General features: G+C 53.0%; 14 protein-coding genes across 14 annotated transcripts; 6 read left to right on the forward strand and 8 right to left on the reverse strand.

Annotated features, from left to right (window-relative positions):
* Window positions 1–8: 8 nt before the first annotated feature.
* On the reverse strand, window positions 9–1,989 carry DACRYDRAFT_113247 (uncharacterized protein). Its single transcript, XM_040769596.1, has 2 exons — window positions 1,865–1,989; window positions 9–1,807 (listed from the first exon to the last, which is right to left on the reverse strand). The coding sequence occupies exon 2, from the start codon at window positions 1,713–1,715 to the stop codon at window positions 78–80; it is 1,638 nt and encodes a 545-aa protein (XP_040633472.1). The 5' UTR covers window positions 1,716–1,807; window positions 1,865–1,989; the 3' UTR covers window positions 9–77.
* Window positions 1,990–2,662: 673 nt separating this feature from the next.
* DACRYDRAFT_13191 (uncharacterized protein) lies at window positions 2,663–4,021 on the forward strand (the record flags this gene model as incomplete). The annotated part of the gene is made up of 2 exons (XM_040770965.1): window positions 2,663–3,773; window positions 3,834–4,021. 2 exons carry the CDS (start codon window positions 2,663–2,665, stop codon window positions 4,019–4,021), a joined length of 1,299 nt encoding a protein of 432 aa, XP_040633473.1.
* Window positions 4,022–4,255: 234 nt separating this feature from the next.
* DACRYDRAFT_74082 (ribosomal protein L22) lies at window positions 4,256–5,294 on the reverse strand (the record flags this gene model as incomplete). Its single annotated transcript, XM_040776047.1, has 4 exons — window positions 5,275–5,294; window positions 5,139–5,223; window positions 4,758–5,085; window positions 4,256–4,696 (listed from the first exon to the last, which is right to left on the reverse strand). Exons 3-4 carry the CDS (start codon window positions 5,007–5,009, stop codon window positions 4,256–4,258), a joined length of 693 nt encoding a protein of 230 aa, XP_040633474.1. The 5' UTR covers window positions 5,010–5,085; window positions 5,139–5,223; window positions 5,275–5,294.
* Window positions 5,295–6,675: 1,381 nt separating this feature from the next.
* Window positions 6,676–7,300, forward strand: DACRYDRAFT_19674 (Yos1-like protein). The gene is made up of 3 exons (XM_040771614.1): window positions 6,676–6,828; window positions 6,883–7,020; window positions 7,073–7,300. Exons 1-3 carry the CDS (start codon window positions 6,738–6,740, stop codon window positions 7,126–7,128), a joined length of 285 nt encoding a protein of 94 aa, XP_040633475.1. The 5' UTR covers window positions 6,676–6,737; the 3' UTR covers window positions 7,129–7,300.
* Window positions 7,292–8,996, reverse strand: DACRYDRAFT_61362 (Ribophorin I). The gene is made up of 5 exons (XM_040775667.1): window positions 8,725–8,996; window positions 8,471–8,674; window positions 8,134–8,424; window positions 7,531–8,086; window positions 7,292–7,477 (listed from the first exon to the last, which is right to left on the reverse strand). Exons 1-5 carry the CDS (start codon window positions 8,802–8,804, stop codon window positions 7,355–7,357), a joined length of 1,254 nt encoding a protein of 417 aa, XP_040633476.1. The 5' UTR covers window positions 8,805–8,996; the 3' UTR covers window positions 7,292–7,354.
* A 16-nt stretch (window positions 8,997–9,012) lies between these two features.
* Window positions 9,013–10,111, forward strand: DACRYDRAFT_86241 (urease accessory protein UreF; the record flags this gene model as incomplete). Its single annotated transcript, XM_040776767.1, has 4 exons — window positions 9,013–9,037; window positions 9,221–9,328; window positions 9,359–9,772; window positions 9,825–10,111. The coding sequence occupies 4 exons, from the start codon at window positions 9,013–9,015 to the stop codon at window positions 10,109–10,111; spliced, it is 834 nt and encodes a 277-aa protein (XP_040633477.1).
* A 679-nt stretch (window positions 10,112–10,790) lies between these two features.
* DACRYDRAFT_74090 (ARM repeat-containing protein) lies at window positions 10,791–14,436 on the reverse strand (the record flags this gene model as incomplete). The annotated part of the gene is made up of 12 exons (XM_040776048.1): window positions 14,330–14,436; window positions 14,203–14,275; window positions 13,831–14,152; window positions 13,408–13,784; window positions 13,092–13,357; window positions 12,962–13,039; window positions 12,200–12,906; window positions 11,767–12,150; window positions 11,597–11,715; window positions 11,470–11,549; window positions 11,261–11,420; window positions 10,791–11,211 (listed from the first exon to the last, which is right to left on the reverse strand). The coding sequence occupies exons 1-12, from the start codon at window positions 14,331–14,333 to the stop codon at window positions 10,791–10,793; spliced, it is 2,991 nt and encodes a 996-aa protein (XP_040633478.1). The 5' UTR covers window positions 14,334–14,436.
* A 165-nt stretch (window positions 14,437–14,601) lies between these two features.
* DACRYDRAFT_74092 (AFG1-like ATPase) lies at window positions 14,602–16,332 on the reverse strand (the record flags this gene model as incomplete). The annotated part of the gene is made up of 8 exons (XM_040776049.1): window positions 14,602–14,803; window positions 14,856–14,983; window positions 15,038–15,065; window positions 15,115–15,422; window positions 15,473–15,582; window positions 15,633–15,718; window positions 15,769–16,077; window positions 16,126–16,332. 8 exons carry the CDS (start codon window positions 16,330–16,332, stop codon window positions 14,666–14,668), a joined length of 1,314 nt encoding a protein of 437 aa, XP_040633479.1. The 3' UTR covers window positions 14,602–14,665.
* Window positions 16,333–16,863: 531 nt separating this feature from the next.
* On the reverse strand, window positions 16,864–17,978 carry DACRYDRAFT_61370 (uncharacterized protein). The gene is made up of 6 exons (XM_040775668.1): window positions 17,819–17,978; window positions 17,698–17,767; window positions 17,545–17,647; window positions 17,225–17,491; window positions 17,064–17,175; window positions 16,864–17,010 (listed from the first exon to the last, which is right to left on the reverse strand). The coding sequence occupies exons 1-6, from the start codon at window positions 17,921–17,923 to the stop codon at window positions 16,876–16,878; spliced, it is 792 nt and encodes a 263-aa protein (XP_040633480.1). The 5' UTR covers window positions 17,924–17,978; the 3' UTR covers window positions 16,864–16,875.
* A 124-nt stretch (window positions 17,979–18,102) lies between these two features.
* Window positions 18,103–19,105, forward strand: DACRYDRAFT_74098 (20S proteasome subunit). Its single transcript, XM_040776050.1, has 6 exons — window positions 18,103–18,151; window positions 18,202–18,279; window positions 18,331–18,452; window positions 18,505–18,689; window positions 18,741–18,830; window positions 18,880–19,105. Exons 1-6 carry the CDS (start codon window positions 18,116–18,118, stop codon window positions 19,068–19,070), a joined length of 702 nt encoding a protein of 233 aa, XP_040633481.1. The 5' UTR covers window positions 18,103–18,115; the 3' UTR covers window positions 19,071–19,105.
* DACRYDRAFT_103533 (uncharacterized protein) lies at window positions 19,104–20,493 on the reverse strand (the record flags this gene model as incomplete). Its single annotated transcript, XM_040767773.1, has 4 exons — window positions 19,104–19,845; window positions 19,892–20,078; window positions 20,132–20,191; window positions 20,238–20,493. 4 exons carry the CDS (start codon window positions 20,491–20,493, stop codon window positions 19,104–19,106), a joined length of 1,245 nt encoding a protein of 414 aa, XP_040633482.1.
* A 290-nt stretch (window positions 20,494–20,783) lies between these two features.
* Window positions 20,784–22,977, forward strand: DACRYDRAFT_92523 (ClpP/crotonase; the record flags this gene model as incomplete). Its single annotated transcript, XM_040777082.1, has 10 exons — window positions 20,784–20,951; window positions 21,002–21,042; window positions 21,095–21,258; window positions 21,312–21,377; window positions 21,425–21,583; window positions 21,655–21,735; window positions 21,791–22,425; window positions 22,473–22,497; window positions 22,555–22,652; window positions 22,775–22,977. The coding sequence occupies 7 exons, from the start codon at window positions 20,784–20,786 to the stop codon at window positions 21,964–21,966; spliced, it is 855 nt and encodes a 284-aa protein (XP_040633483.1). The 3' UTR covers window positions 21,967–22,425; window positions 22,473–22,497; window positions 22,555–22,652; window positions 22,775–22,977.
* Window positions 22,978–23,385: 408 nt separating this feature from the next.
* Window positions 23,386–25,033, forward strand: DACRYDRAFT_29757 (uncharacterized protein; the record flags this gene model as incomplete). Its single annotated transcript, XM_040774322.1, has 6 exons — window positions 23,386–23,432; window positions 23,706–23,817; window positions 23,873–24,043; window positions 24,107–24,184; window positions 24,233–24,762; window positions 24,814–25,033. Coding segments are annotated over 6 exons (1,158 nt in total), but the record flags the coding sequence as incomplete, so codon positions are not given.
* A 700-nt stretch (window positions 25,034–25,733) lies between these two features.
* Window positions 25,734–26,393, reverse strand: DACRYDRAFT_113257 (acyl-CoA N-acyltransferase; the record flags this gene model as incomplete). Its single annotated transcript, XM_040769597.1, has 4 exons — window positions 25,734–25,841; window positions 25,892–26,212; window positions 26,262–26,331; window positions 26,385–26,393. 4 exons carry the CDS (start codon window positions 26,391–26,393, stop codon window positions 25,777–25,779), a joined length of 465 nt encoding a protein of 154 aa, XP_040633485.1. The 3' UTR covers window positions 25,734–25,776.
* Between the last annotated feature and the right edge of the window lie 27 nt (window positions 26,394–26,420).

Here is a 26,420-nt window from a genome sequence, read left to right on the forward strand (position 1 = left end):
TCAGGGTCACGAGTCACAAGAATGAGTGAAATTCACTTCCATCATCTTCCTACACCTTATAAGTTTACAGTTCAACATCACGCGCCATTCTCTCGAGCAGCGGAAGGCACCGTGGGCAAGTCAAGCAAGTGCCCCATGCGCATCACCTTCGTCCTGAGGTACTTTTCCAGTTCCTCGCTCCGGACCACTCCTCCACCAACGATTGTGGCGCCCTTTGTGCGTGTGTCCCAGGCGTTGATAGGGGAATCGGGGTTGGGCGTGTGAGGCGCCGTGGGGAGTAGATCCCCTGCATGAGGGTGAGAGCGGGAGTGAGGCTGGGGATGCGAAAGTGCGTCCCTCGCCTGCCAGTCCCGGGGCACCATTGGCACCCTCTCTTGAACGGAAATGCCTTCCTGCTGCATAGCGTCCACTTTGTTCGGGTTGTTGGTGAGCAAGCGGATGCCCTCTCCCGCTACGCCCAGATCGCGCAGCATGGCGGCTGCAACGCCATAGGTGCGTTCATCTTCCCCTCGCCCGAGAGCCAGGTTGGCCTGTACCGTATCTAATCCGAGGTCTTGCAAGTTGTATGCGCGCACTTTCTCCAGAAGACCGATCCCGCGGCCTTCCTGTCGGAGGTAGAGGACAACCCCTCTCCTACCAGGCGCATGGGCGATCAGGGAAAGCGCAGAATCGAGCTGCTCTCCGCAGTCGCATCGGAGCGAACCGATCGTCTCGCCCGTGAAGCACTCGCTATGGATCCTGACCAGCGGTGCGTCGTCCAGTTTCCTCGGTTGTGTGGGCACCGGTGCGCGTTCCGCAGATGAGCCAGATAGCCGGGATACGTAGGCACCTCGGGTGATGCGCTCACGTGCTGTTTCTCCCTCTCTCCACTGCACATCCAGAGTGTGGCTGCGGATGGGGACGTAGTCCTCAACTCCATCTGCGGAAGACTCGAGCTGCATAGGGTCGGACACGATTGCAAGATGTTCTTTTCCGTCCTGGTTATTGTGATAGACGTGCAGGAAGACGGGACCGTAGGCGGTCGGGATGCGCGTACGGGCCATACACTTGACTTGAACTTCTTCCTCAGTTTGGACGCTCAGGCCCGTACTTGCGGCCGCAGCTGGTGCCTTTTCCGCGACAGCGTTCCGCAGACTAGTGATTCGGGGAGGCGTGGACGCAGAGGTGGCAGCAGGAAGAGCTTCGAGGGCCTCCCTCAGCTCCGGAGCGCGCACGCCCGTGGCAGCACGAGCACGCTTCGCCTCTGGAGCCTGGGGAGGAGTGGGTGGGGTACGAGCACGCAGGCCCGACAGCGGACCGTGAGCGGCATCCTCACCCACTTTCTCGTCCTTTTCCTCTTTCTCCTGCACTTCTTCCTCCTGCTTGTCTGGTTCTTCTTTCTCTCCTTCCTGGTCGCTCGGAGGGGTGACTGCGCCCGTCCCGACTCTCGCTGCCATCCTAAGACGCTCGCTCCTCGGCATTTGGAAGCTCTTTCCTCCATTACCGAGCCAGGATGAATGCTGTAGGTGGTGCCTCGTCATACCCGGCGCCTGAGCCGTGGCAGCAGCGAGCAACAGATTGTCGAATGCTGCGCCTGGGCCCTGGTGCGGTCCAATAGGGGAAGAAGAGAGAGAGAGAAGGAAATCAGAGAGCTCCTCTGATGCCGGAGCGGTATGCGGGTGCGAGGGGTGGAGGGGGAGGTGGGTTGTCAGTGGGGAGACGGGTTGATGGAGCATGATTGTATTTGTTGCCTGTTGACAGTGTTCTTGTTTTGTATTTCCAGTTATGCCTTGAATAGATAGAACTTAGATCTATCCGGAGGGACAGCCTGTAAAACGTCCGTGTCAACATTCCATGAATTGTATTGCGGGGAGAAGAGCCATACCACTCCAGTTCCTTCTATGTCTCTTCCGGGGTAGATTGTCGCCGAAGCAAACCGCGGGCAGTGACAGCACGGCCCAACGGTATGAACGGCTTAAATTTCGAAACGCTCAACGAGCGGAGTACAACGGCGGAGGGGGGAAAGTGGACGTTGTAGATGATGGGGAGTAAGCTGGCCAAAGTCGGGGCGGATATTTATTGCCGGTGCGTGACCGGGCAAAGCCGTCATTCGGCCGGGCCTGAGCTGGGTGTGTCAGCGTGATGTGTCAGCATTTGCCATAGACTTTGGCCGTTGTCAGCCATTGCGATGCTCCAGTTGTCAGCGTTCTCACTGATCTCCGCAGCATATTTCTTCAACATCAACATCATGCTACGCTCAGCGCATAAACTCACAGCATCCGGAGGTGTACATCATATTCCCGACGGGATGACCGACTAGAACGCTTGACATAATCACGTGATATCAGAACTGAAGTCTCGGTTGGTCTCCACTTGCTGTGGAGCATGCTCTTGCGTTGGAGTCGCCCTAAATACTGCTTCTCTCCTTTCTACTGTCTAAGGGATAGAGCGAACTGGAACTGAGTGGCGTACACGCAATATGAGGTCACACGAGTGGACAACGAGGTCATTCCCCTACACCTTGGCGAGGGGTGATGTACATGTCTCCGAGCTGGCGTTCTGCAGTTGGATGGCGAACAGGATATAAGGCTGTTTTCTTACTTCTGGGGGCTCCTTAAATCACTCAGCGAACGACCAACCTTCAAGACGACCAACACTGCGGCCTAACTAACGAAACTTAATAATGACCATGACCACTGCTGTCCCCCATAACGGCCATCGCTCCCAAGACCAATTCGGACCTCGGTCTCCCTCCGGTATGGCTGATCGTACCAACTCCGGTGTAGGCGAGGCCTGGTCCGTTACCGCCACTCCGGGCTCTGGGCCGGCGAGCTTCACACCCCCCAGCTCCTCAGATGCTGGGGCGAACACCTATAGCCCAGCACAGCAACCTACTTCTGCAGCCCCGGCCCAGCTGACGGCGGAAAATCTCCCGGGGAGGGAGTATCCTACCTCAGCAGCTCAAGTACAGCTGACAGCCGATAACCTCCCAGGGAGGGATACTACTGGTGCTGCACTCGAGGACCGGACTGCGGCGGAGAAACGACCGACTGCTGTGTGGCTCGCGTCTGGTTCGGATAGGGCCGATACCGGCTCTTTTAAAGGGCAGCATCCTCAGACGCAGCCCGATGTATTTCCGGGCGCAGGAGCGGGGGGGATGGCTAGAGAAGAAGGATGGCAGACCGATGCCCCTGTAGGCCCTTTCCCCACTTTCTCTGGAACTGCGGGCGGAACGTCAACAAAGGAAGGATCGCAGCATGAATCTCCATCCGTCCCTTCCCCCGCCGCTTCTGGCGCCAGTGGCGGCCTCAGAGGTGCGGATGGCGGGGCGCCCCCGGAGATTAAGGGGATGAACGAAAACGAAGCGAGGCGCGATGACGATTTTGATACTGCTTCGGAGGGGGCGGGGCAGGGAAATGGCACGGAATACTGGACGGAGGAGACTCCGGGAGAGGAAGAAAAGCATATTGGCCGCACGGCTGGCATCGGCGTGGCCGGGTCGAGGTTCACTGAGACTGGAGACGACATGGTCCCACAAGCGGCCGGGCTTCAGGGGAATGCAGACGAGAACGAGGCGAATATGAAGGCACAGATGGACAACTTCCAGGGAATGCAGGACGCAGTCGTTCCCCAGGGAGCTGAAGGTATACAATACCAACCAGGAGATTACGTCCCCGACCCGAGTAGGGAAGGCGTGTACACGGCCCCTCATGGGTATCCCACTACTGGGGCGCAGCAACCGACGACGATGAACGACCTCCCTCTGTCGGAGAATATCCGTCATGTTCCTGAAGGTCCGCTTTATGCTTTCCATATCCTCCTCCCATCGGAAACTAACTTGTTCGCGTCTCCAGGTGGAGTATCCCTCCATGGCCAGCCTGGCCTACCACAGGGCAAACCCAAATTACTCGATCGTGTTGTTGGTAAGGTACAGCAGGAAGTCGGCAGGCAGACGGATAATTGGGAGATGTATGGAAAGGGTGTGCTCAGGGAGACTGGAGGGTCAAAGGCTGTCAAGGGGCAAGCGAGGGCGGTGATCTGAGTTATTCTGGGATCCGATGGGTTGTGATGCGAGAGCTGGCAATGTATCATTAGGATTCGATATGAGAATTAAACACTGTATATGCCGATTTTTCATAAAACGGGGTGCAGGGACTCAAACCAAGTACCCAATTCTGCCATATGCATCTGTTCCCGAGCACAAACAGAGAGCCAGCCATATCTAAGTTGCCATCAACTGCAGTGGCCCCTGAGAAGCACAAAAGGTATTCCATTCCTACCACGTATACCTCGGCCCGTGGTTCCTAATCGGTACGTCTTCCCTATACAGCCCGGCGCTCCTCACAGCCTTGACTAACTTTTTAAACTTGTCATCTTTCTTCTCCTGCCACGTCTTCCCCTCCTTCAACACGATATGCATCCTCGCACTCGGATGATGTTTAATGCCCAGTCTCCCGCGTCCTTTGATATCCAACCTCCGAAGCTTGGGGCCCTTGTTCACCCAGGCTTCGGCGACGACAAGTCTCTCCCTGAGCATACCACGCCTCCCTCCTTGATCGCGGGCGAGCACAAGCATGCTCTTGATTCTTGTCGAAGCTCGTTTTTCGCTGAACTGCATCTGTAGGATGGCTTGGTCGATCGGCTTGCCACCGATCTGATGGGCGAGCTTGTTCAATTTGCGGTGCGAGATCTTGAACATGGCTGTTTTGCCCGTTTGCTATCAGGCCTCGGCCATTAGCCAACCTCTCGATTTAATACGAATCTCGAATTCAACGTACCTCTCGGATTTTCTGCCTCTTCGCAACATGTGTCTCTTGTCCAACGGTAATCATCTTGCCCTGTTTCGGCCGGTTGTCAACCCGCTTTGCCTGCCCCACCCACTGCTGGCTCGGTACTTCCTCCAACTCTAGTATTTCAGCCTCCTCCTCATGTTCCCTCTTTAGCTGCTCCTGCGCTTCAGTATCGAATATGCTCCCTTCTCCCTGCTCGGCCGCGCGTTCCCTTGCTCGCTTTCGCTCAATTTCTTCCATCTTCCGGTTCGCGTCTTCGCGAATCGCGAGCCGATTTTGCAGCCAGCTGGTTAGCCCCGAGGTCCAATCAGAGGCACTGAAAGTAGTTAGAGGTAGTTTCTTCCGTCGAGCGTAAGGGAGGAGACATACTGTCTGACGAGTGGGGGCTGGTGCGGGATGTATCGGGGAAGAAATGATCGTGTGTACGAGGTCGAGGCTCGACAAGGGCGCGTCGCTGTCCTCGATATGAGCGCAATAACATATTAAACAACACTTATTCACTCACCAACGACGAACAGCGACGGCTGCAAAAGAAAGCAACGATGTGCAAAGGTAGATGTATGCGCGTCTATGCCGTTGACGTGGTCGACGTGGTCGTCCTCGCGCTGAAGTGGAGGTAATTCCTCGAGTAACTTCCTCCGATAGCACTTTTTCGGAGGCAGAGTCCCTAGAATGGACTGCCGGGCCCTATTTCCTCAAATCGGCCATGTGCCTGCCCTAAGCAACACCCTACAGTCCAATTAAGAGAGGTGGTGGTAAGAGATCAACCCGTGTGCGAGGGTCCGGTCTGTCATTTCGTTCTTGTTCACACTACCGGAACTTTTCAAGGTGTTTTTCTTTTATAACTCATTTATATTACTTTTCTCTATATACTGTAGCTATATGCATGGCTATTATATATACTATTCTTTCCGCTTTACAGTGCGACGGCCAATGTAATGTTTTTGCGGCGGCGGGTTTACAGTATCATCGAGGTCATTTCCCATATGAGAAGCGGCACATAAGGCATACTGTATGAAAAGAAAAACACCTTGAAAAGTTCCGGTAGGGTGAACTAGAACGAAATGACAGACCGGACCCTCGCACACGGGTTGATCTCTTACCACCATCTTCCTTAATTGGACCGTAGGGTGTTGCTTAGGGCAGGCACATGGCCGATTTGAGGAAATAGGGCCTGGCAGTCCATTCTAGGGACTCTGCCTCCGAAAAAGTGCTATCGGAGGAAATTACTCGTAATTCCCCTTTCGGGCGCATTTTGCCTACCATGACCCCTCGGGCGCAAATCCCTGAAATGAACCCAAATGCCGCCCCTAAGTAACCAAATAAGGAAAGTAGTGGCTGTGGCAATAGAAGCACGTGTCTCCGGTGAATCCAACGATGCGTTTTGTGAATGTTTTGCTATCAGAACAGACCTTTTTCAAAAGACAAGCTGGTTGGCATTGTGTATGGTATCTATTATTTTCAAGAACTGCTGCAAAATTCATTGCCTTGCCGTAAAAGTGCGGTGTTTCCTCACCTATGTTTACGATGGCGAAAATTATACGAGGCATCCATGCAGAATTAATTTATATACTGTAACATAACTAATGAAAAAACAAGACAAAGCTTGCGAATTAATTGTCGGAATATGCTTTATAAACCGACATGAAGAGACCGGACCCTAGCGCATCTTGAACTACCACCACCTTCCTTAATTGGAAGGTCCGTGGTTGCTTAGGGCAGGCCTTGGGGTCATTTCAGGGATTTGCACCCGAGGGGTCATGGTAGGCAAAATGCGCCCGAAAGGGGTCATCGGAGGAATTACCTCCCCTGAAGTGTAAGGGCTTAGTGGCAGTGCTGATATCTCTCCCTCACCGAACTGTTCTTACACTAATTGACCTTCTGCACGCACACGACCATGCGACCGCTGAGCTTCAGACGTTCAAAAAGACTCCTGAACATCTAAGATTAACCACCAAAAAGGACGGGATGGCCTTCTCACTAGGCACGATCCTCTATGTCACTCTCCTCCTAGTCAACGCGATTGCGGTGCTGAATGAAGAACGCTTCCTAGCCCGTAGTGCGTCCCGCTTTCTTCGTCTAGTAGGCGCATATCTTTGACCTGATTTTTTAGTTGGACTATCAACCCAAACATCCAATCCTTCCACTTACAACCCATCCTTCGACCAATCATATGGAGGTGGGCCCTCTGGTCCGTCCGTGCGAGATCAGCTGGTGAACCTGATTGGTGCTGTGCGGACGCTGTTACGATGTGCGTGATTTCGAACACTATGTATGGATTCAGGACACTGATTCTGTGACAGTACCGCTCATTGCTGCGAACGTGGTGGTGATCGTTTACGAGCTACTGCTTGGATAGACCGGATGGTAGCATGATATTGTGATGAGGAAGGAGTGTGAGAGAGGAAAGGTTTTAGATGCGCTCCCACTTGCATACTGTACTCTGCCGGAGCTTGCTTTGCCCATCTGCGGAGCAAAGCACCAGCCGGCCATTTGTATTCCGATACCCAAACATTACGATTGCATTACCCCTAGTCCAGCATACGACTATATGCATTCCACACGCTGACCACTTGCATTCTACTCTATTTGTGGATCGTCATATCCACCCGCTTCAGTGTCCACATTACGCTGAAGACAATGAGACTCGCAATGCCCACTGCGAGCGGTTTTTGGAGGTGTGCAGCCAGAGGGACCTTGTACGTTATCTGCCCCAATCTGTTAGCACTTGAGAAACAGTCAGGTAAAAAAAAGTACGCACGTAGATAAGGCCATCATGTACCTCCGTGAGGTTCTCCGCATGGAAAGTGAACGCCGGCCTGCCGATCGTGTCCAAGTATGTTATATGCGTGCTGCGCTCCATCAAGGATACATCGAATGGCGGGTGCACAGTGATGTCTGTTGCTCCCTCGGGTAAGATCACGCGCACCTCTGCTTTATCCACAGGGGTTGAAGGCAGAGGGGTCATGAAAGGCACGGCGAGGATCCACCTTCCATTTTTCTCGTCCCAATGCGCTGAGTCCCCTAGTGGCGCGTCCCACCCCACCGTGAAGGTGTAATTCCAACCGCCCATGAGAGGGTAGCGCGGCTTGAGGTCGAGCTGAGCGTTCTGTGGCCCGAGGCGAGCGGCACGCTCTGAGCTGGGCTTGGCAGCGGGACGGAAGGCGGAGGTGGAGACATTGCCCACGAGATCGAAGTAGTAGGGGTTTTGGGCGCCAGAGGGGAGTTGAAGGGTCACGGCGGAGATGATCACGGGTGACATGCGTCGTGCATGTTGGGCCATCTGGAAGTCCAAACGGGAGAACTGACCTTTCAGCCTGGGCAGCTTATTAGCTCAATAATATTGGTGAAAGATAGGACCTACTCAGGCGCGTCATTCCTCAACATGTAGTCGTCCTGGGTATTCATGTTCGCCCCCCAGTGGCTGACCTCTACTGACCGGTTCAGCGAGACCACTGTCAAGGAAGGGATGTTCATCTCGAAGTCCACTGAAACGCGATAGGGTGTTCTGTTGAAGCCTTTTGTTGCTGTTGGAGGTTGAGACTTGAACGGTCCGAAAGTGACCGTAGCGCCGGACTTGACAACTGGCTCCTCTTTTGCGAGGTCCTCGAGGGTGTGGGAGATGTGGTAGGAACGAATGCTGGGAGTCGGAGCCCTGGAATTATTAGATATCATACACCTTGACAATGTCAGATACATACTTAAACCGTAGTCGTTGAGAGGTCGTCTCGTATGGCGAGAGCAGGAGTCCATCAGCCTCATACACCCGGAAATGACTGTCTGTCTGCGATGCATATGCCGGCTTGGGATAGCTCGCATGTAACTGGATGGTGTCGACAAGTATAGTGAGATATTCCCCCTTGGGAAGCGGCTTGGCGAGATTGATCGCGTAGACATATGCTAAGCTATATGCTCACTGTCAGTCACAGCCAGGGTCAAACTGGACATGACCGACCTCTCCGCATTCTGCCCTAAAGGCTCCACCTCCAACGAACCCGTCAAGCCCTTCACTTTGACTTGCATCCAGCTCGTCATCTGCTCCTCTTCCTCGCCCCATGTTAGATAAAATACGTCATTCTCTTTGTCCGACAGCGACTGTATCGCGTACGACGCCTTGACGTATACCTGAGAGGCAAGCTCTATTGTGCGCACAACATCGGTATTGATGAATGAGGGTGCTATTCTCTGGTTTGTTGGCCAGAGCTCCAATGCCGATGTTAATGATGCTGCTGCTACCAGCAGGATGGACAGGGAGGTACGCATTGTGTGTGAGATGGGTTGGAGAACGCTCAGGGCCGACGTGGACTGTGTCGTGGTATCCAAATTCTGGTTCCGAAGAAGCATTGAGCTGTGCTAATCTTAGTGTTCATCATCTACGAACAAGTCAACACTAAAAGCTATGAATTAAATCATGAACAACAGCTCATCTACATCTCTTGCCGACACCGAAGCCTATATTCTCATCCTCTTAGCTGACAGCAACCTTCCCACTGGTTCATTTGTGGCCTCATCTGGGCTTGAAAGCTACTTCAAGCACGGCTTTGGTTCTCCTTCCTCGGGCACTGCAGGCGGAACAGCAGTTAAACAAGGGATAGAGGCAACTCTCGAATTTGTGCAAAACAGTCTGGAGAGCTATGCAAGGAGTGCAAGTGGATTTGTGAGAGATGCACATGAAGTTGTCGTAAGATTTGTCGACGGCGAGCGGGCGGTACGGTTGGAAGACACCCTCGCAAAGCTTGGGGAGCTCGATTCATTGTATGAAGCCATGACACTCAATCATGTTGCCCGCCGCGCATCGACCGCCCAAGGCATTGCACTCCTCACACTGTATACGAAAGGCTTCACCAATCCTTATGGTTTAGCAAATGATGCGAACTCCAACAGTGTGGTAAATATGGACAACTTTGTCGTGGAGATGAAACTGCGGATCCGTCATGGGAAACTGAACGGCCATTTGCCCATCTGTTGGGCAGTCCTCACTGCAACTCTCGGGCTCCCAGCTGGTAAGATACGGCCCATTTCTTCTTGCATGTATCGTCCTAACGTCGTGTTCAGAACGCAGTATCTGGCTACACCTCTTCCTACACGCACGAGCCCTGCTCTCTGCCTCTGTACGACTCAATGCCATCGGCCCGTACGCCTCTCAACAACTTCTCCTCCACTCCGTCCGACCCCTGGTTGACGAACAGGTGAAGCGTTGCGCCCACCTTCACACTGGCCTGGGGGAAGAAATGAAAGATACCGCGGATGATGGTGACGCGCTACCAGCGAGCACATGGCCGCTAGGGGAGATACTTGCTGCCAGACATGACTTGCAGCATTCGCGTATCTTTAACAGCTAGCCGATTGGTGGATGGGGGACATCCGCAAGCAGCAGCGATACTGCAGCGCGTCTGTACCAATCTACATAGATCGAGCGCCCCAAGCGAACCGCGAAATCATGGAGGTAGCCACAGACCAGAGTAACCCAACATCACCGAGCCTCGGCATCGAGGCGACACGCAAGTATATGCGGAACAGCCCACAGAGCCGTGCAAGGACCGCGAGCCGGTTTGTGCGAGACATGCATCGAGTGCCCCAGGAATATTGTCGAGGCCTTGTGGACGCGACGGACTAATTATCAGTATCGTTGGCCCGGCGTCGATCCTTTCGTTAACCCGCACCCGATAGAAAGAATTAGTTTATTTAATATTGTTTTCCTGTAACTATCCCAATCCCATCTCTGGTACTTTCATCTTTGCAAGGAGAGATTCCCACACAGCAGAGATGGTGGAGTGCCCTGGTATTCAGGATCTTAATGGCGATGGGGCCAAAAGAATTTAATACGAAGGGGCGACCGTGATTTGAACACGGGACCGTTGGATCTGCAATCCACTGCACAACCACCGTGCTCCCGCCCCATCTACTAGGCTAATACACACATGTCTGTAGGAACTTCAGCCATGATATCAGTATCAGTAAAAAAACAAAAACGGGATCAGATATGAAATACATTTGCCTAAATAATACAGATACAATCATCTACTTGCGAAGACCTCCTAATGTCCCACGACGTTTGGTCGCCGCTGCAGCCGTTGGGCTCACTGCTCTTGGCGAACCTGAAAAGGCCGACATTAACGGCGCCAACGTCTGCCCGCCAGAAGAACCTCGTGCTCTGGGGTTCAGAGGGGATAAAACGCTACTCAGTCGGCCCCCAGCATTCTCTCGAACCACAGGAGGGGCGTCTTTCGATCCCGCAGTAACTCTTCGCCCTTGGACTCTGCTTGCGGCCGACGGGACGCCATTCGAGTTGAGGCCGAGACCGGCTAACGGACTGACGTCACCCCCAGCAGCTTGTCGCCGATACTTCTCGTGCTTCATTTGTACCACCCGGAAGTGTGATAAAAGTTCTTGCCATTTGACCTCGTCTCGAGACAGTTTAGAACGAGCAGCGGCAACATTGCTCCTGTGCCAACTTAAGCGGGGAGTAGGGGCATGAGATGCATACTCACGTTTTCGGGGCGATATGTAGAAACCCGAGAGAGCTTACGGCGTTCAAGCGATTTCGGAGGGAGATGAATGCAGTACTTTGTGGGAGAAGCATGAGTAAGCCATAGAGACACTTGAAAAGGTAAGGATAGCGATCAGGCTCTAACAACTGTAGACGCAAAGCTACCTGATCGTCAGTCGTTGGCAAGTCTCACACCTGAAGTACACTCACAAGTGAAGACGGGTGATTCGATGAGCTGCACGAGCTTGTCAACCTGTACAAGGAATTGCACGGTAATCTCCAACTCCGCACTGTGTGCTCATGAACAAGGAAAATAGCCACAATTATGCGAACTCACAAAATCTGAAGGAGATTGGATGCATGTTCGTAGGCCTGGGCTAGCAGACAGAGAGAGAACACCGCGACCGCATTATGACACCAAGATTTATACAATATGGAGAACAACATTTGGCCGTCCTTCATACATGGTAAGAATGTTATGCCACCAGCACAACGACAAACACCCACCTTAGACTCCAGGTTCTTCAGTCGCCGTCGGAACTCTTGCAGTTCTGGCGATGTGATAAGGATGATATTCAACTTCTGAACCATTGTACTGGCAAAATCTAAATCTTCGTCTCGTTCCAATATCTCGGCAAATGTGCGGTATATTCGCTCGCTGTTGAGGCTGAGGCACAACTGGCGGATGATCAGACTACCGCGAGTCTCCAGCAACCGCCTGTCCGTGCTGAAAAGCTCCAAGAGATTTACCATAAATAACTTGAAGTATGAATCTTCTGAGCTCGAAGATATCTGCGCTAACAGTCGCAGATCGTGTTTGATGACTTCTTCTGAAGGATCCGACAGTGTTTTCAGCAACGCAGGGAATGTCCCATCATCCATTGCCAAAATCTGGCGAACATCAGTCCTATTCAATGGGCTAAATCGGTCCAGACGTTACCTTATTCGGTGCCTTCAGATGCAGCATTAGGAGCCATTTCAGAGCTGCTACTCGCGTCTCCTCATGCTCGCTCATGAATTGGACTGTGAGGGAATTGACTGTAAGTTGATAGTCAAGGGGATCGGGTGATTCGATAGACTGGTCTAGATTTGGTGGCGACTCTGTCAGAGGGGCAGAAGTGTTCACAACCGCTTTGCTCGGTGTAGACCCATCTGCAGCAGCTGATGGCTCAGGGGCCGTAGAAGTTGACGGGACGGGGGAGGGCGCAGGCTGTCGCCTAGCCGGAACGGGGGTTGCAGAAGCATCGATACCCGCGCTATCACGATTGGAATCCCGACTGGCTCGTGAAGGAAAGGCTACTCCGTCAAAAGTGGGAGAAGCGGGCGCCGTGCGATTCATTGATGCTACTGACTGTGCGCGAGAGGGCAAAGCAGTTGTCGGAGGGGGAGGTGGGGGAGGGAGTGTAACTTGTGGTGGCTGAGGGGTGCCCACATCCGGCGTAGTGACAGGCGCGGGAAGAGCTTGAATGACCTGGAAGAGCTGCTGATTCATCATTTGCGCTGCAGCTTGTATTGTGGCCACATGATGCGCAAGATTGGGTAGGACGGCGAGTATAAGGCGAGGAGTGAACGGGACGAGGACTTCTTTCGCGAAAGAAAGGAATTCGGTGAGCCATCGTAAAGCAGTGCTTTGCTGGATTTCGTCATCTGCACGGAAATTCGTGAGGATCTCCTCCCGTCGTCTGCCAAGTGAAAGACGCACGATCCGTATCTAGCTGCGCGATAAGGATTTCTACGATGGCGGCATGATCAACGGCGACATTCTGACCAGGTATCCAAGCTGTATACTGGTGATCGGTTTGTTTTGGTTAATTGGAGCAAACTGTGCGTACCTCCGTTACCTCTCCCCTGATCGTCCACTAGCTCCTCTTCTTCGTCATATCCATACACCCCAGACTCGCCATTAGTCCGCTGCGGTGGGGTTTTTGGTTCAAGATCCCCTTCCGCCCTCCTAGCCTTTGCTTTCTCCAGCTTTCTCAATCGCACCCCCTCTCGCTGTGCTTGTACTTGGGCGATCTGCCGGATCTCCTTCAGGAAATCAGCGAGCACGTTCTCCGTCGCAATTCTGACGTCTTCTGTGGGGTCCGACAGGTATTTTCTGGTGAAGCATGAGCATACCTATATAACATAGTAGAGAAAATTCCATACAATAACCCATCCAGGAATTCTGGCAAATATGACACCAACTCCAGATCAGGTACCGAATCCAAGACCGTAATCCACGAAACCAGATAGCTCCTCGTGAGCGGACTGAGCACATATATTCGCTCGGATAGTAGCGGAATGAATCGCGCCAGCGAGAATGCGTGCTGATTGTGTGGCTGACCTGCTGGCTCGAAGCCTTCTTTCGACACTAAAGCTATGCCTAAACCTGTGATTCCATCCGACTGCTTTTCTCGTCGAATCTTCTCCGTTTCGGGGAAATGAGGTACGTAGGTAGGACCGGACTCGGCGACGATGTCTTTGAGTAAGCGATCGAGAAGTTCAGCCCCATTTCGCACAGATGTCTCTGAGTCGGCAGCGAGCTACACCGATCTTAGTCGAGATCCGTACAATCTCAGGGGAACGCACCTTGCTAAGAGCATCGAATATTTCGTTGAAAAATATCAATATTTCTCCCTTTGACACCTTCGCTATGTTGTACATGCTCTCACACGCAAAGTACCGGATCCGACTTTCCGGATCCGAGAAACATGCTAGAACGGGCGGCACAATGGTCTCGAGATACTGAGCCACGTCAACGCCCAAAGCGATAGATGTTGCCGCAAGACCAATGAGACCACCGTTTCTTGAGTGAAGAGGGTTGCTGGAGGAGGCGAAAAGATCGCAGAGTTGACCCACTATCTGTTGGATCTTGAGCATGTCACCGTGTGATTGGGCATCGCGAACGGCCCTAGAAGAACGATCAACGTCCTGAATGAGATGGAGAGGGAGACGACGCACTTCTCCAGCTCAAGAGCCGCTCCCTTTCTCTTCTCGTAAAGCTTGTCATTCAGGCCTTTTGCGACCGCGGGCTCTGCATACAGGACTCAGTTGCGAGCGCTTGACAATGTCTTGTTTGTGACCGCACCCATGTTGAGCCTGGCTCAGTTGGAGATTCAGAACTACCCGAGAGCAAGCTGGTGTCCAGACACAGGAGGTAAGGTGAGAAGGTCGACTGGAAGTACGCAGTACTGTAGCCTCAGCTTGATAACACTGCGCTCAACAGACGGCGGTCAGTGAGGAGAGGCCAGATACCTTCCAAGGGATGCTTCCGAAGGCACGCGTCTAATCACAGGTTGGAGCGTGACGCGTGAAGAAGGGTTCCAGTCTGGAAGAAAATAAATGTTGGGTCTGTAACGTGTTGGGTATCCAGCAAGAACAGTAGTCTACAACATGATCCATCCAATTGATGTGAATTCTATGGCTAGTCTGGCTGCCCGGCCGTCTCGGCCCATGCTCTAGTACCCATCTGTGTCAGTCGTGATACAGCTCGTGCGAACGCGAAGAGCTCCTCATCACCCGTGAACAGCGCAGTGGTTCCCATCATGGACGCGTCGAGCCCCTGCAAGCCAATTGTAAACGTTTGCACTGATCCAAAGCATACTGTGACGTACAAGATTATCCATCATGTGTCGCATGTGGTCGCTGATTTCTTTCCTGTCTGATTGGCCCTCCTCGGAGAACACCTTGAAGATGGGGACTTCTGAGGAAGCGAAAAGTTTGGTTTTGCTTTCGTAACAGGCTGCAATCCAAAATTGGTCATTTTCATGCACGGGTCAAGGCGAACTAGACAAACCATCGATGAACGTAATAAAACGACGTGCCTAGTTCCTCGTCAGCCACATGTTCTGATTAAGAATGTCGAGCACACACCATATCCTTCTGGCTCAAGGTCATTTTGGGTATATCTGTGACAAATATCGTCGGAAAGTTCTTCGTAATCTCCAAGTAATCCACGGCACTGCGTGGACCACCACAAAGATCGGCGAAACTGAATCGTGCAACTTTGTCCGTGCTCTCGGGTACTAAGACATCTCTGCCCCATACCGACAGTTTTCGGCCGTATATGACTGGCTCGTCTTCTGAGATGGCATCGAATAGTTTTTCCATTTCACGCCGTGTCTCGTCATTCACCGGTGAATAGTACACTTTGGACATGGCTTTGAGCATCCGCCGATAATCTGCGTCTGCATCAGGGGGGGGGATGCGATGGAATAACTGTTCTGCGTACCGGTTCCCGAATTGAGATCTGTCACGTCTAGCCTCTCTTTGATAATATTTATACAGGGAACAAAGCTCTCTCGTTGTATTCCATTCTTGTACAGATCGTCGGGATGTCGACTGATGGCATGTTAGAGAGAAATCGAAGCGTGCACAGGAAATGGACGCACTTGGAAGTCATGACAAAGACAACACCGAAATCGAGCAATGACTCCATCAACCGTCGCAAGATCATAGCATCCGCAATATCGGTCACCTGGAGGGCGTCAACTTTCACCTCAGTTCTTAGCATGGGGGTGTTCGCACCTGAAACTCGTCAAAGCACAACACAATCGCCTCATTCGCCAGATCCCTTGCCACAGGGGGAATGGGATCTGCCACTGCCCCTAGCTTATTCTTGACCGCCTGTATCCGCTTATGCACGTCAATCATGAACGCGTGAAAGTGTATGCGCCGCTTTCGTGTGATATTAGGAGGCAGCGTGTCGTAGAACAGATCCATGAGCATCGACTTGCCCGTGCCGACATCGCCGTAGAGGTAGAGTCCTTGGGGAACATCTTGAGGATCAATGGTGGCAATTGGGGGCTGTTGATTACTAAAGAAGAAGCGCCCGAGCTGTTGCAATTGTTAGCAGTGACCTATAATGCCTTAAAAGAAGCGCACCAGTGATGATGACGAGGAGGATGGAGCGTCCGGGAGCAGTGGCGGGTTGTATGTGGTGAGACGATCGTGCAGGGCCTCCAGCTTCGCTACGATTTCAAGCTGATGGTGATCCTTGTTCAAGAGTCCGCGTTCAACCAATTCGTGGTATCGAGATGTAGGTGTATCTGATCCAAAGTTCAATTGGAAAGAGAATTGCAGCAATGTCATGGGGCATGCCTATTTGATTGGAAGCAGACGAGTTGCGCCTTACTGATCTATATGTCAGTCGCGGCAAAGTTGAAGCGAATTCAGGAGATCGGGGTCCAACGGACTTGTAAGACTGTTTCCTTCGAGGTGTAACTGAACATGGCGTGGTATGTAGGTGTCTTGATGAACGTAAGGCTGTTGTTGACGTTGATGGTCGCGCTCTACCAGGTCTGACGACCGACAGAGTGGAGCGGAGATGTCGGGGGACCATCAGGCTTTGGTTACGAGGGGATTAAGGAGGGAAATCAGTCAATTCTAGTGTGATGAATAAGGTATATATGTGCCCGACGGACAGCACAGTCCGGAGATACGTTTCGCAGAAGAGAGAGTAAGGTCAAAGATCGGATGCCGCGGCCGGAGCTGAGCTGACGTCGTTGGAGACCTTGGCGTGTAGAAATCACGTGTTCAGGGACAGGATTTACTTTACCCCGCTTCCGAAATTGGCCGACGGAATTTGGGCGCCGATGGAGTGAAAGTGTGCACCAACATGGTTGTATTTGTACTCTACACTATCTGCTCTAGCTCCTTCGCGTAGGCCAGAGAGTTGATGATAATCTTCTCTTTAGGTATCTCGATGGTCTCCTCCGCTTTCCGTGCAAAGTGAATGGCTTGCGTAGTTGGGTCGACATTCCATCCTCGCTATGGGCAGCACTGTCAGGCATGTACCAAAAAACATCAAATAGTAGCCTTACCTCTTGGGCAAAGATCATGAGATCGGACGGCTTGGTGAAGAAGAGGAGGTTCATCGCATCTGACAGGGGAAGGCTGTCGTAAGCCTTCTCCTCACAGCTCGCAATCTCTCGTCTGTAACGACGTCAATACCGAAGCATCTGTTGCGAATCACTGAACCCACCGTATCGTCTCCATGAGGCTGTCCACAAAGAACTTGTACTCCTCGCTCGGCGCCGCCTCCCGCTCCTGCCACACCTTATTGTAGCTCCCCTCCATGAGCCATCTCTCTAGATGTACAGGATGTTGTATGAACGGATTCTCGCCCAAAATGTTCGGAGGTAAGGTTTCGAGCGTGGTGTGGAAGTCACCAATGCGGTTTTGAGTAAGGAGACGGATAAGGTTAAGGCCAATCAGGGGATATTCGCGAGGTGATGGAGGAAGTTGGCTGCTGCGACCAGAGTCAGAGCTATGACAGAGATGATGAGAATGGATCATGCCTACCGGAAGTCAAGGTAGAAAGTCTGTAATTGCGAGAAGTAGCGATCAAATGCGGGGATGTCCTTATTGCGGACACTCCAGAAAGCGCCCATTTCTAGTACATCCCCTGCACCGGAATCAACGCCAGCTTCGAGCGCCTTCGTCTATATAACTCACGAGTGATCACGAGATCTTCCAAGCTCGAATTTGATCCAGGAATGAGAAGACGAGCTTCAGTGAGAGCAATCTGGAGACGGCATTAACAGCTGACATGGCAAATAGGATGCAGAGGTCGTACCTTCAGCTGAAGCAGCAACTGGCCAATAGACTTCTGATCCGCATGTGGGCTACCAAACGCTGCTTTCAAGCGCTCATAGTTGGCGACAAGCTGCGGCGGAGCCATAGAGAGCGAAAAAAGAGACTAGAAAAGAGAGAACTAAACGAGTCGTGTGAGTGCGGAAGTGGCCTGTGGACACAGATGTTGCTTGGATGAACGCGCGCATACACGCTCACATATGGGCGTGCGCGTCCCTTGGATTGCTTCCGGCCACATTCGTACGCTTCTCTGCTCTTGCCCACCATGAACACTGTTGATATGCAAGTATTGAAGAAGGGGGAGGTCAACCTCGGAGTGAGTCTAGGAATTATATTTCGAAGAAGGGATACTGATAATGTCCAAAGACTTCCATCATGGCGGTTCAGTTCACGGACGGTGTGGTCATTGGCGCGGACAGTCGCACAACGACCGGCAGCTACATTGTACGCGTCACCGAATCAGTGACCCAAGCATTCAGCTAATACACATTGCAGGCCAACCGTGTTACTGATAAATTGACATATGTGCATGACCGGGTATATTGCTGCCGCTCGGGTTCTGCTGCAGACACCCAAGCTGTGGCGGACATCGTCCATTACTACCTGCAGATGTATATGTATGCAATTACTCCACGCATGCTTCAGACTCCTGCTGAATCTATTCTGCAGGCAGCAATATGGGAGCGCACCACCTGTTCATGCCGCTGCTGAGCTCTTCCAAAAACTGTGTTACGAGAACAAGGACAACCTCTCTGCCGGCATCATCGTCGCTGGGTGGGACAAGGAGGTCGGGCCAAGTGTGTACAACATCCCCCTGGGCGGAGGGCTGTTCAGGCAACCATGGGCAATTGGAGGTATGTATGCGCTGGTATACTATTACATTGAAGTGTGAACATTATATGCAGGATCTGGTTCGACCTACGTATATGGATACTGTGATGCTACCTACCAGGAGGGGTGGAACCGAGACCAGACAGTGGAGTTTGTAAGGAATAGTGGGTTGCCAAACCTTTGCACGAGTACTGGCTGCTGACTCTGACGAAGCGCTTTCTCTGGCCATGTCCCGCGATGGCTCGTCTGGAGGTGTGATCCGTATGTGCGTGATCACGAAAGAGGGTGTTGAGCGCTTATTCGTGCCTGGCAACGAGCTGCCACGCTTCTGGGAGGGCAAGGAAGTGCTCGGGCCTGCGAAGGGTGTTGCACTGGCAGTTGATGCCATGGCGGTCGAGGCATAGACACGGTTGTAATAACACTCAATCCGCATCATCTCAGTCGGTTACATTGCTCCCATTCCCGCTTTTATCTTCGCCCAGCGCACTCTCGTCACTTTGCTGAGGCCGAAGTGACCCGCTTCCGTCCACCGTCCATCCTTGTCCATGCCACAGACGCATCCTCCATAATGCGATAAGAAGGGGCACTGTGCTCGCCCGCCTCGAAGCACTCCGATCCAGGTTGATAAGATACGCGTGAGATGCCTTCTCCCCCTCGTCGCTCTGTTTCCCCGAGGAGGGCGCATCGCCCGCACGACCCTTCGCGTTGCGTTCGATTTTGAGGATGTTACCGAGTAGAGATAGCAGTTCTTGCCGCTTGTCAACTTCAGGAAATAAAATAATACTGTTGCAGATAGGCACCGGCCGCCTTGGAAGGCCAATATCAGGGGAAGTATAGACCATGGTCGCCACAGGCAGTTTTGGTCGTTGTGTCTCTATGCTCACAGCCGGCTCGTGGGACGTACTTGGGGCCGACTCGTCCGCCTGTGCCAAAGCCTTATTGCGGGGGTTCACCTTGGCGGCCATGATGACAGCTGCTGCATCAGGAAGGTCGACCTTTTCGCCATTCCGGAGTGCTCGTAGCTCGTTCCTCGTCAACCGGCGGACAAGAGGTCGGTACGTATCAGAGGGGTTCCCGATCCTCTTCCTGAGCTCTTCGAGTTCTTCAAGTACAGCCAGTTGGAGGGTCTCATACACCTGTTCCGAGAGAAACCGATGTGCTCGTGCGCTTTCCGGTACACTGAGGTGATGTCAGCTTGTGTGCAGCAAAAGGAAAGGCGACCTACGCCATCGGGGGTTTCTTCCCATGTCTGAGCCGGAAGAAGTCCATGGCTTCTTTCCAGCAGACGATGTACCAGCTCCCGCCTACCGATTCATCCTGGGTTGCGCGGTCATAACTGGAAGATACGGGATACCAATATAGCAGGTTCTCCATGCTTGCTGGGCGCGCGAGACGAAGCCGGATCATGAAGTCTGTTGGCCTTTGAGGATCGACATCGGCATGGTAGACAAAGAACGACACATACCCGTAGGAAGATATCGGGAAGATATGGTTTCTCTCCGGAGTGGCGAAGAAAGCATCTTCACTGCTAGATCTTAGCAGGTGAGAATGGCAGCGTGCGTAGAGCTCACGAAAAGGGTCCTGGTCAAATGTATCTTCCTGCAACAGAGCTGACAGATCTGCAGTCTTTTCTTCAGGCAGTCCAGTCTTCTCCAGATCAATCCCATCAAAGGCGTTGTGTGTTCCTTTCGTGATCCGAAAAAGCTCGGGGTTGAGTATAGGATTCGGCTCGTCCAAGAGGATCGAGCTCTTCCTCCCTTCAGCGGAAAAGTTGGGGACCAGCGGAGCTCGCCGTTCCCTGATTCGCAGTTTCCTACGGCCAGACATATGCCGTACGAAGCCGCCAGAGTGTGATATGTCACCGCCGACATTTGCAAGACGGAAAGAGATCAGTATTGGGCGACATGATGTCGTACGACTGCAAGAGAACATGAAAGATGTGAAGGAGAAGAAGCACGTGGATTTCATTTTTATCTTTTGCGGCTGTCCGGTGTTTGCTGCCGATTTTACCCCGCATTCTGGACGGCCCTGAGGTGACTCCTGAACGAGTACGTGAGCTCTCTGCCTCTTCTCTGCTGAACTGGACACTCCGCTTAACTCCCTGCTATCTATCTAGGATGTTCTACCTCACACGCCGTATACCCATCACAATCCAACCTTTTACAAGACGTCTCTCCACCACCTCCCAAGAAGCCTACCTCGAGCCCTCAACCATCCCAGGTGTCACATGTCTAGTACTCAACAAGCCCAAGACATATAACGCCATATCGCGTCTCATGCTCCGGGTTCGTTTCTTCTTGCTGTACATCCGAGGTCCTGAATAGGAACCTGGTAGAACATCCGTGAGAGCTTGGAAGCAGTGCGACAGGATCCGAGGTGCGCTTCTTCTCCACTTTCCTTCTCTCAGCGCGCGACTGACACTTCCCAGTACCCGCCTGCTTATCCTCCGTTCTGCATCTCCTCGGATGTTCTGTGCCGGCGCAGACCTAGCAGAAAGACGTAGTATGACACCCCGAGATGTGCACCTCTTCCTGTCCACCGGGCGGGAGACACTTGGTGTCCTCGAGGAACTGGAGTGCCCGACGATCGCCGGTATGCACTCTCAACATTTTGTAGATTGCGTACAGTACTTATAAGAGACGCAGCTATCGACGGCCCTGCTCTCGGTGGAGGTCTCGAGCTCGCACTAGTGTGCGATTTCCGTATAGCCCGTCCGTACCTCCCGCTCCTCCCACTAACCCGCTCATCAGACCCCTAGGCAATGAAGCCAAAAACATCGGGCTGCCCGAAACGGCGCTCGGTATCATCCCTGGCTTTGGGGGCACACAGCGGTTAGCCCGCTTGCTGGGGATCACAAAGGCTAAAGAGCTTGTCTTCACTGCGCGGAAAATGAGTGCCCGGGAGGCGCATGCTTACGGTACGTTATTGGATAGCTGTGTGCTGTATCTACGTGGTCGAGGTTGATCGTGTGTTATGTACTTCGTGTAGGGGTTGTGGACCATCTTTCCGAAGCCGGGCAAACGGGATATGAAAGGTCCCTCCTGCTGGCAGAGGAGATAGTCAAGAACGGTACGCCCCACAGGTGTCAGTTCCCTCCCCCCTCTTAATCCAGTTTGCGTCCCAGCACCCCTAGCACTCCAAGCTGCAAAACGCTCCATCTCGCGTTCACCCGAGCTCTCCCTCTCCTCCGGACTTGACTTTGAGCGAGCGTGTTATGAGCCTCTTTTAGGGTCGAAGGATCGACTGGAAGGGTTGGAGGCTTTCAAGGAGGGGAGAAGGCCGGTGTATAAAGGAGAGTAGAAGTTTCATTGATTGGAGTGTATGCCTCGTGACAGAGATAGAATATCGCCGGTCGGTGGTTTTAGCAGGCGCATACAGTCCAGGGATACCCGGAGCTAGCAAGTGGCTGGTAGCTCACATCCACATCGGACCACCACACCAGAAGACCGACCTCCCTCTCAGCGTGCCTGCGTTGCATATCGCATGCTGTGATGCAACACAACACATCTCAAGAAACATGTACCATAGAGCTACAAGATGTACCTTTTTTTACTAGATGTCCTTGTTGCCAGCACGCTCGCAAGTGACCGCATGACCCTCGACCCCTATCACATGGCACAACCCCTCGCATCCAGACTTGAGGTCCGTGCCTGCCAAATACGGCGGGTCGCATGCTTGATAAACAGCGACAGCGATAGGGATAGAGATAGGATCAATTGGAGTCGGTGAACCGGAGGACGAAGTTAGTGATAATGGCCGCTTTAACGTTGTCAGTAGATTTACTAGAGGTTGACAATTCGGCGTACCGAGCAAGAAGACACAGAGTATTGTCTACAAATAATCGATGAGCACGATGAAGGCTCATGGGAGAGGGAGATAGGGACGTACGGGTCCGAGACGGTCATCGTATGGTCCTCCGGCGCGTTTGCGGATCGCAGCTGCACGCCAGTGGTAAACGGAGAGGGCATAAATCATTATTGATACGGCTGCAGGGGGTTAGTGATGTGTATCAGCGTTGCAGTGAAAGGAAGAGGATGTATGATGGAGGGGTGGAATGCGATGGAACCGGATATCACAAGATACAAATATAAAAGCGATATTGACTCACCCACAACACTGAATAACCCCGCGCTGATCTTGCCCACTCTATCGCCAAAATTGAGCAAGCCGACGGCCAACCCGCCCAAGACGACGGAGAAGTTGAGCCAGGACAAGAAAGTGCGCTCATTTGCGAAGAACACTTTTGGCTCGACGCGGATTGGGAGTGCGATGCGCTTTTGGGCGGTGCGTTGGAGGAGGGGTTGGGTGGACATTGTGTGGGTGGGAGGAGAGGGTGGTGGTGAGCGCTTGAGATGAGGAGGAGAAGGTGGAGCGGGGAGAAGAGGCCGGTAGAAGGAAGACTTGTGAAGCGTCGACGTGACCTAACACATTCCTTCGCCTTCTCCGGTGTTCAGATAGGGTAAGACGGTGATCGGTGAAAAGTGCATAAGCGAATCAAACGCTTTTCAGCGACGCACGTTCGTCCTTGGATGGTCCCTTACTCTTAAGATCTAGTGGCTATGCGTTACATCAGCCTATTACATAACCCCCTCACTCTGCTGTGCCATCAAGGGGTGCAGGGGCTGTAACAGAACCTCTGATTACTATCTGTATTAGATTATTCACTCTCTTCTCCTCCTGCTTCACTGCACCTTTACCCTTCAACACACCCACAACCAAATGTCCTCTCTACCACCAGAGCTCGTACTTTGCGTCTTCATTCACGGGTTCGTACTCCCCTTTCCAAAATGGGTCAAACAGGGCATCCTCGGACGCTCAAACCCTCCCCCTAAAGAGGACAAACGCTCACTCCCTTTACCCGCTTTGTTACCCATCTCTCCATTGGTAATCGCCTCCCACTTTGCACCCCCATTGACTCCGACGCCGACCGCCAACGCGACTAACACCAAAACTCTAACGACAACGACAACGAACACAACAAATATCATCACCGATTGTTATGACACGAACTCTGACCTCACACTCGCACCACCAAACAGCTTCAAAGGCACGGACGGGACCTTCTGTGGGTTCCCAGAGCGCTTAAAACACGTCTTGAACGAGACGCTGCAGGGAACAAAAGTTGAATGTGTCGTCTTCCCTTCTTATGAGGTGCGTCTCATTGACACCTTCCAACTGGAAGAAGCTCAATCCCTGATGCACATAGACACGAGGAGACCTAGCAGAAGCGACTGCAAGATTTGTCTCCTGGCTTACCGAACTCACTGTGAACCTCGAGTCGTCACATAACCTTCGGGCGGGGGGAGCCAAGGTCGTCCTCTGCGGGCACTCGATGGGAGGGTTGCTAGCTGCGGACGCGTTGTTGGGCATTGCAGGGGTGGAGATGGGGGATGATAAGAAGCCGAAAGATGGAAAGGAAGGACCAGAGGGAGAGGGAGAGGCAGAATCAAAAGATGCAGATAGGCAAGGGAAGATGATATGGCCACGCATTGTCGCTTGTATAGGATATGACACTCCCGTACGTCCCCTCTCCCATTCGCACGCGCAAATACTAACCCACACGCAGTACCTCGGTCTACACCCAAACGTCTTCAAGCACTCTATGAACCAGATGAACACGTATATCGATGCTGCTAAGGCTGTCGCCTCTGAGTTTGGCTTGTTTGGCTTAGCGGCGTCGCCCGTCCCCACCTCCGCAACCGGTGCGTCCCCACAAGCCCAGGCACAGGCACAAGCATCAGGACAAGTACAAAAACATGCCCGAGCGCAATCAGAAGGGCAAAGACCAGGATCCAGAACAGAAAAAGAGAGGCTTCTCGCCCCTCCCCCCTACACCCCAACCCCCAAACCCCTCGACACCAGCTCGTGGACAAAACAGCTCTCCTCACTTTCCATCTCCCCAACCTATGTCGCTGCCGCTGCCGGAACTCTCTTGGCAGGTGCAGCGGCGGGTACGGCATATTACAAGCGGCAGGATCTTGCCGGTGGTTGGCAGTGGGCAAGCGAGCATCTGCAGTATGTTGGGAACCTTTGGGACGAGAAAGGCCTAAAGAGACGACTGGAATTAGTCATCAGCACTGGAGTCGTATTCCGCGAGTACGTTTCCCCATCTTCACATATCCGACCTACCTAATCCGCTCAACGCAGCTTCTACACCCTCCTCCCCGCCTCCGCGCTCCACCCAACCGAGCGAACGTTCTCCATCCTCCCACCTTCTTCATCTCCCTCCCATCCGCACTTCGTCCCCCAAACGAACAAGGTTGCAAAAGACGAGATCGAAGCGCATATAGGCATGTTTGAGCCGAAAAGTAACGACGGGTACTACGAGATGGGCCTCGAGGTCGTGCGCGTCATTGGGGAGGCCGTGACTCTCGCTAGGCAGAGGGACATCAGTCCCGGAGGGGCGAATTCTGCGGATCGACGGAGAGAACAGAAAGGGAGGACGGCGGGAGAGACCGAAGTAGCGGACTTGATAAATCTCGACTCTCCCCCGCCATCGACACAGTATCATTCGGCGCCCTCAACACCGTCTTCCTATCCCAGCTCGGCGCGGACGCCGACATCCGCGAATCTGTACGGCAACATCCCAGTGTTAAGCCCGAACTTCAGCACCGGTTTGACAGGGAGCACGACCACTCCTATCTCTGCCGTTCCTAGCAGCACGCAGCTCTCGGACTTGCCCTGGAGTGCCCGGACGCCCGTGACGACGGACAGTGCGATCAAGAGGATCGAGGAGAGGGAACGGAAAGCGTGGGAGGGGGTGCCTGTTGAGGGTCTTGCGCGTGAGGAGCCTGAGGAGGAGGGGAAGGAGGAAGAGGGTGGCGGAGGGGAGGGTGGAGACGTGTGGTTAGACGCTGGGGCGGTGGAGATAGATAACCCTTGGAGTGGGAGACTGAGGAAGGTGCACAGGAAGAAGCACCTCTCTTCGACGGCAGGTTAGGGGAAGGAGTTTCAGTAGGGAGCCGCAGGAGGAAGTGTAGGGTATTTTTAAGCTGTATGAAACAATTAGATGTAATCTTTGTGCTCCAAATGCAAGGACATGGTCTGTGGACGTCGTGCAGTGGGATGTAATGGATGTGACGTGGGATAGATACAAGTTCATTATACCACTCATGGGTAAACCTCTGACGGATGGAGGACAAGTCGCATCCCATACGCATCTTCTCCGTCCGCATCTACCTCCCATCAGCACATCCCCAGCAAACGACCAAAGTAAACCACTCACAATACCCCTTCTCGACCTCGCTGACCTGAAACCCCAGTGTATCCCTATACAACCCAATAGCAGCCCTATTACTCTTCCTCACATGCAAGCTCACATAATCCGCACCATAACAGTCCGCCATCGCCTCCTGCGCCTGGATCATCAGCCGCTTCGCGAGCCCGAGACGACGATAGGTGCGCAAGACAGAGATGGAGGTGACGTGTCCGTGCGGAGCGTCTTTGGGGTCTTCTTCCATTTTCCCTAGGATGTACCCTACGATCCTCCCTTTGGGGTCTTCGGCGACGTAGGACAGCCGAGGCCAGGTGACGAGGTGGTACATGTCTGCAGGAGGGTTAGTACGGGGATGCGAGGAAAGGGGAAGGGGGCAGACAGTATTTGAGGTTGTAGTTCTCTGGAAGGTTGCAGAGGTTGCAGGCTTGCATGCCTTGCATGTCATCGGGCTGTACATATGTGAGCTGGGCGTCCGATTGTGTAGGCAGGTAGATGTATGCACTGTTGCCATCCTGATATTCATCTTGGGCAGCGTGGG

The sequence above is a fragment of the Dacryopinax primogenitus genome, assembly GCF_000292625.1.
Source record: "Dacryopinax primogenitus strain DJM-731 SS1 chromosome Unknown DACRYscaffold_1, whole genome shotgun sequence".
Classification (NCBI taxonomy): domain Eukaryota; kingdom Fungi; phylum Basidiomycota; class Dacrymycetes; order Dacrymycetales; family Dacrymycetaceae; genus Dacryopinax; species Dacryopinax primogenitus.

Excerpts from the sequence above, each read along its gene's own strand:
- DACRYDRAFT_113247 (XM_040769596.1), bottom strand. The coding sequence starts at position 1,715 with ATGCTCCATCAACCCGTCTCCCCACTGACAACCCACCTCCCCCTCCAC.
- DACRYDRAFT_19674 (XM_040771614.1), top strand. The coding sequence starts at position 6,738 with ATGGCCTTCTCACTAGGCACGATCCTCTATGTCACTCTCCTCCTAGTC. Across the intron at positions 6,829-6,882 it reads AGAACGCTTCCTAGCCCGTA|TTGGACTATCAACCCAAACA; the intron begins GTGCGTCCCGCT and ends CTGATTTTTTAG. Across the intron at positions 7,021-7,072 it reads TGTGCGGACGCTGTTACGAT|TACCGCTCATTGCTGCGAAC; the intron begins GTGCGTGATTTC and ends ATTCTGTGACAG.
- DACRYDRAFT_61362 (XM_040775667.1), bottom strand. The coding sequence starts at position 8,804 with ATGACGAGCTGGATGCAAGTCAAAGTGAAGGGCTTGACGGGTTCGTTG. Across the intron at positions 8,425-8,470 it reads TCTCAACGACTACGGTTTAA|GGCTCCGACTCCCAGCATTC; the intron begins GTATGTATCTGA and ends TAATAATTCCAG. Across the intron at positions 7,478-7,530 it reads TACATGATGGCCTTATCTAC|ATAACGTACAAGGTCCCTCT; the intron begins GTGCGTACTTTT and ends AGATTGGGGCAG.
- DACRYDRAFT_61370 (XM_040775668.1), bottom strand. The coding sequence starts at position 17,923 with ATGGCTCCGCCGCAGCTTGTCGCCAACTATGAGCGCTTGAAAGCAGCG. Across the intron at positions 17,768-17,818 it reads AGTTGCTGCTTCAGCTGAAG|ATTGCTCTCACTGAAGCTCG; the intron begins GTACGACCTCTG and ends TGCCGTCTCCAG. Across the intron at positions 17,176-17,224 it reads AGCCTCATGGAGACGATACG|ACGAGAGATTGCGAGCTGTG; the intron begins GTGGGTTCAGTG and ends ACGTCGTTACAG.
- DACRYDRAFT_74098 (XM_040776050.1), top strand. The coding sequence starts at position 18,116 with ATGCAAGTATTGAAGAAGGGGGAGGTCAACCTCGGA. Across the intron at positions 18,453-18,504 it reads TACTACCTGCAGATGTATAT|GCAGCAATATGGGAGCGCAC; the intron begins GTATGCAATTAC and ends TCTATTCTGCAG. Across the intron at positions 18,831-18,879 it reads AGTGGAGTTTGTAAGGAATA|CGCTTTCTCTGGCCATGTCC; the intron begins GTGGGTTGCCAA and ends ACTCTGACGAAG.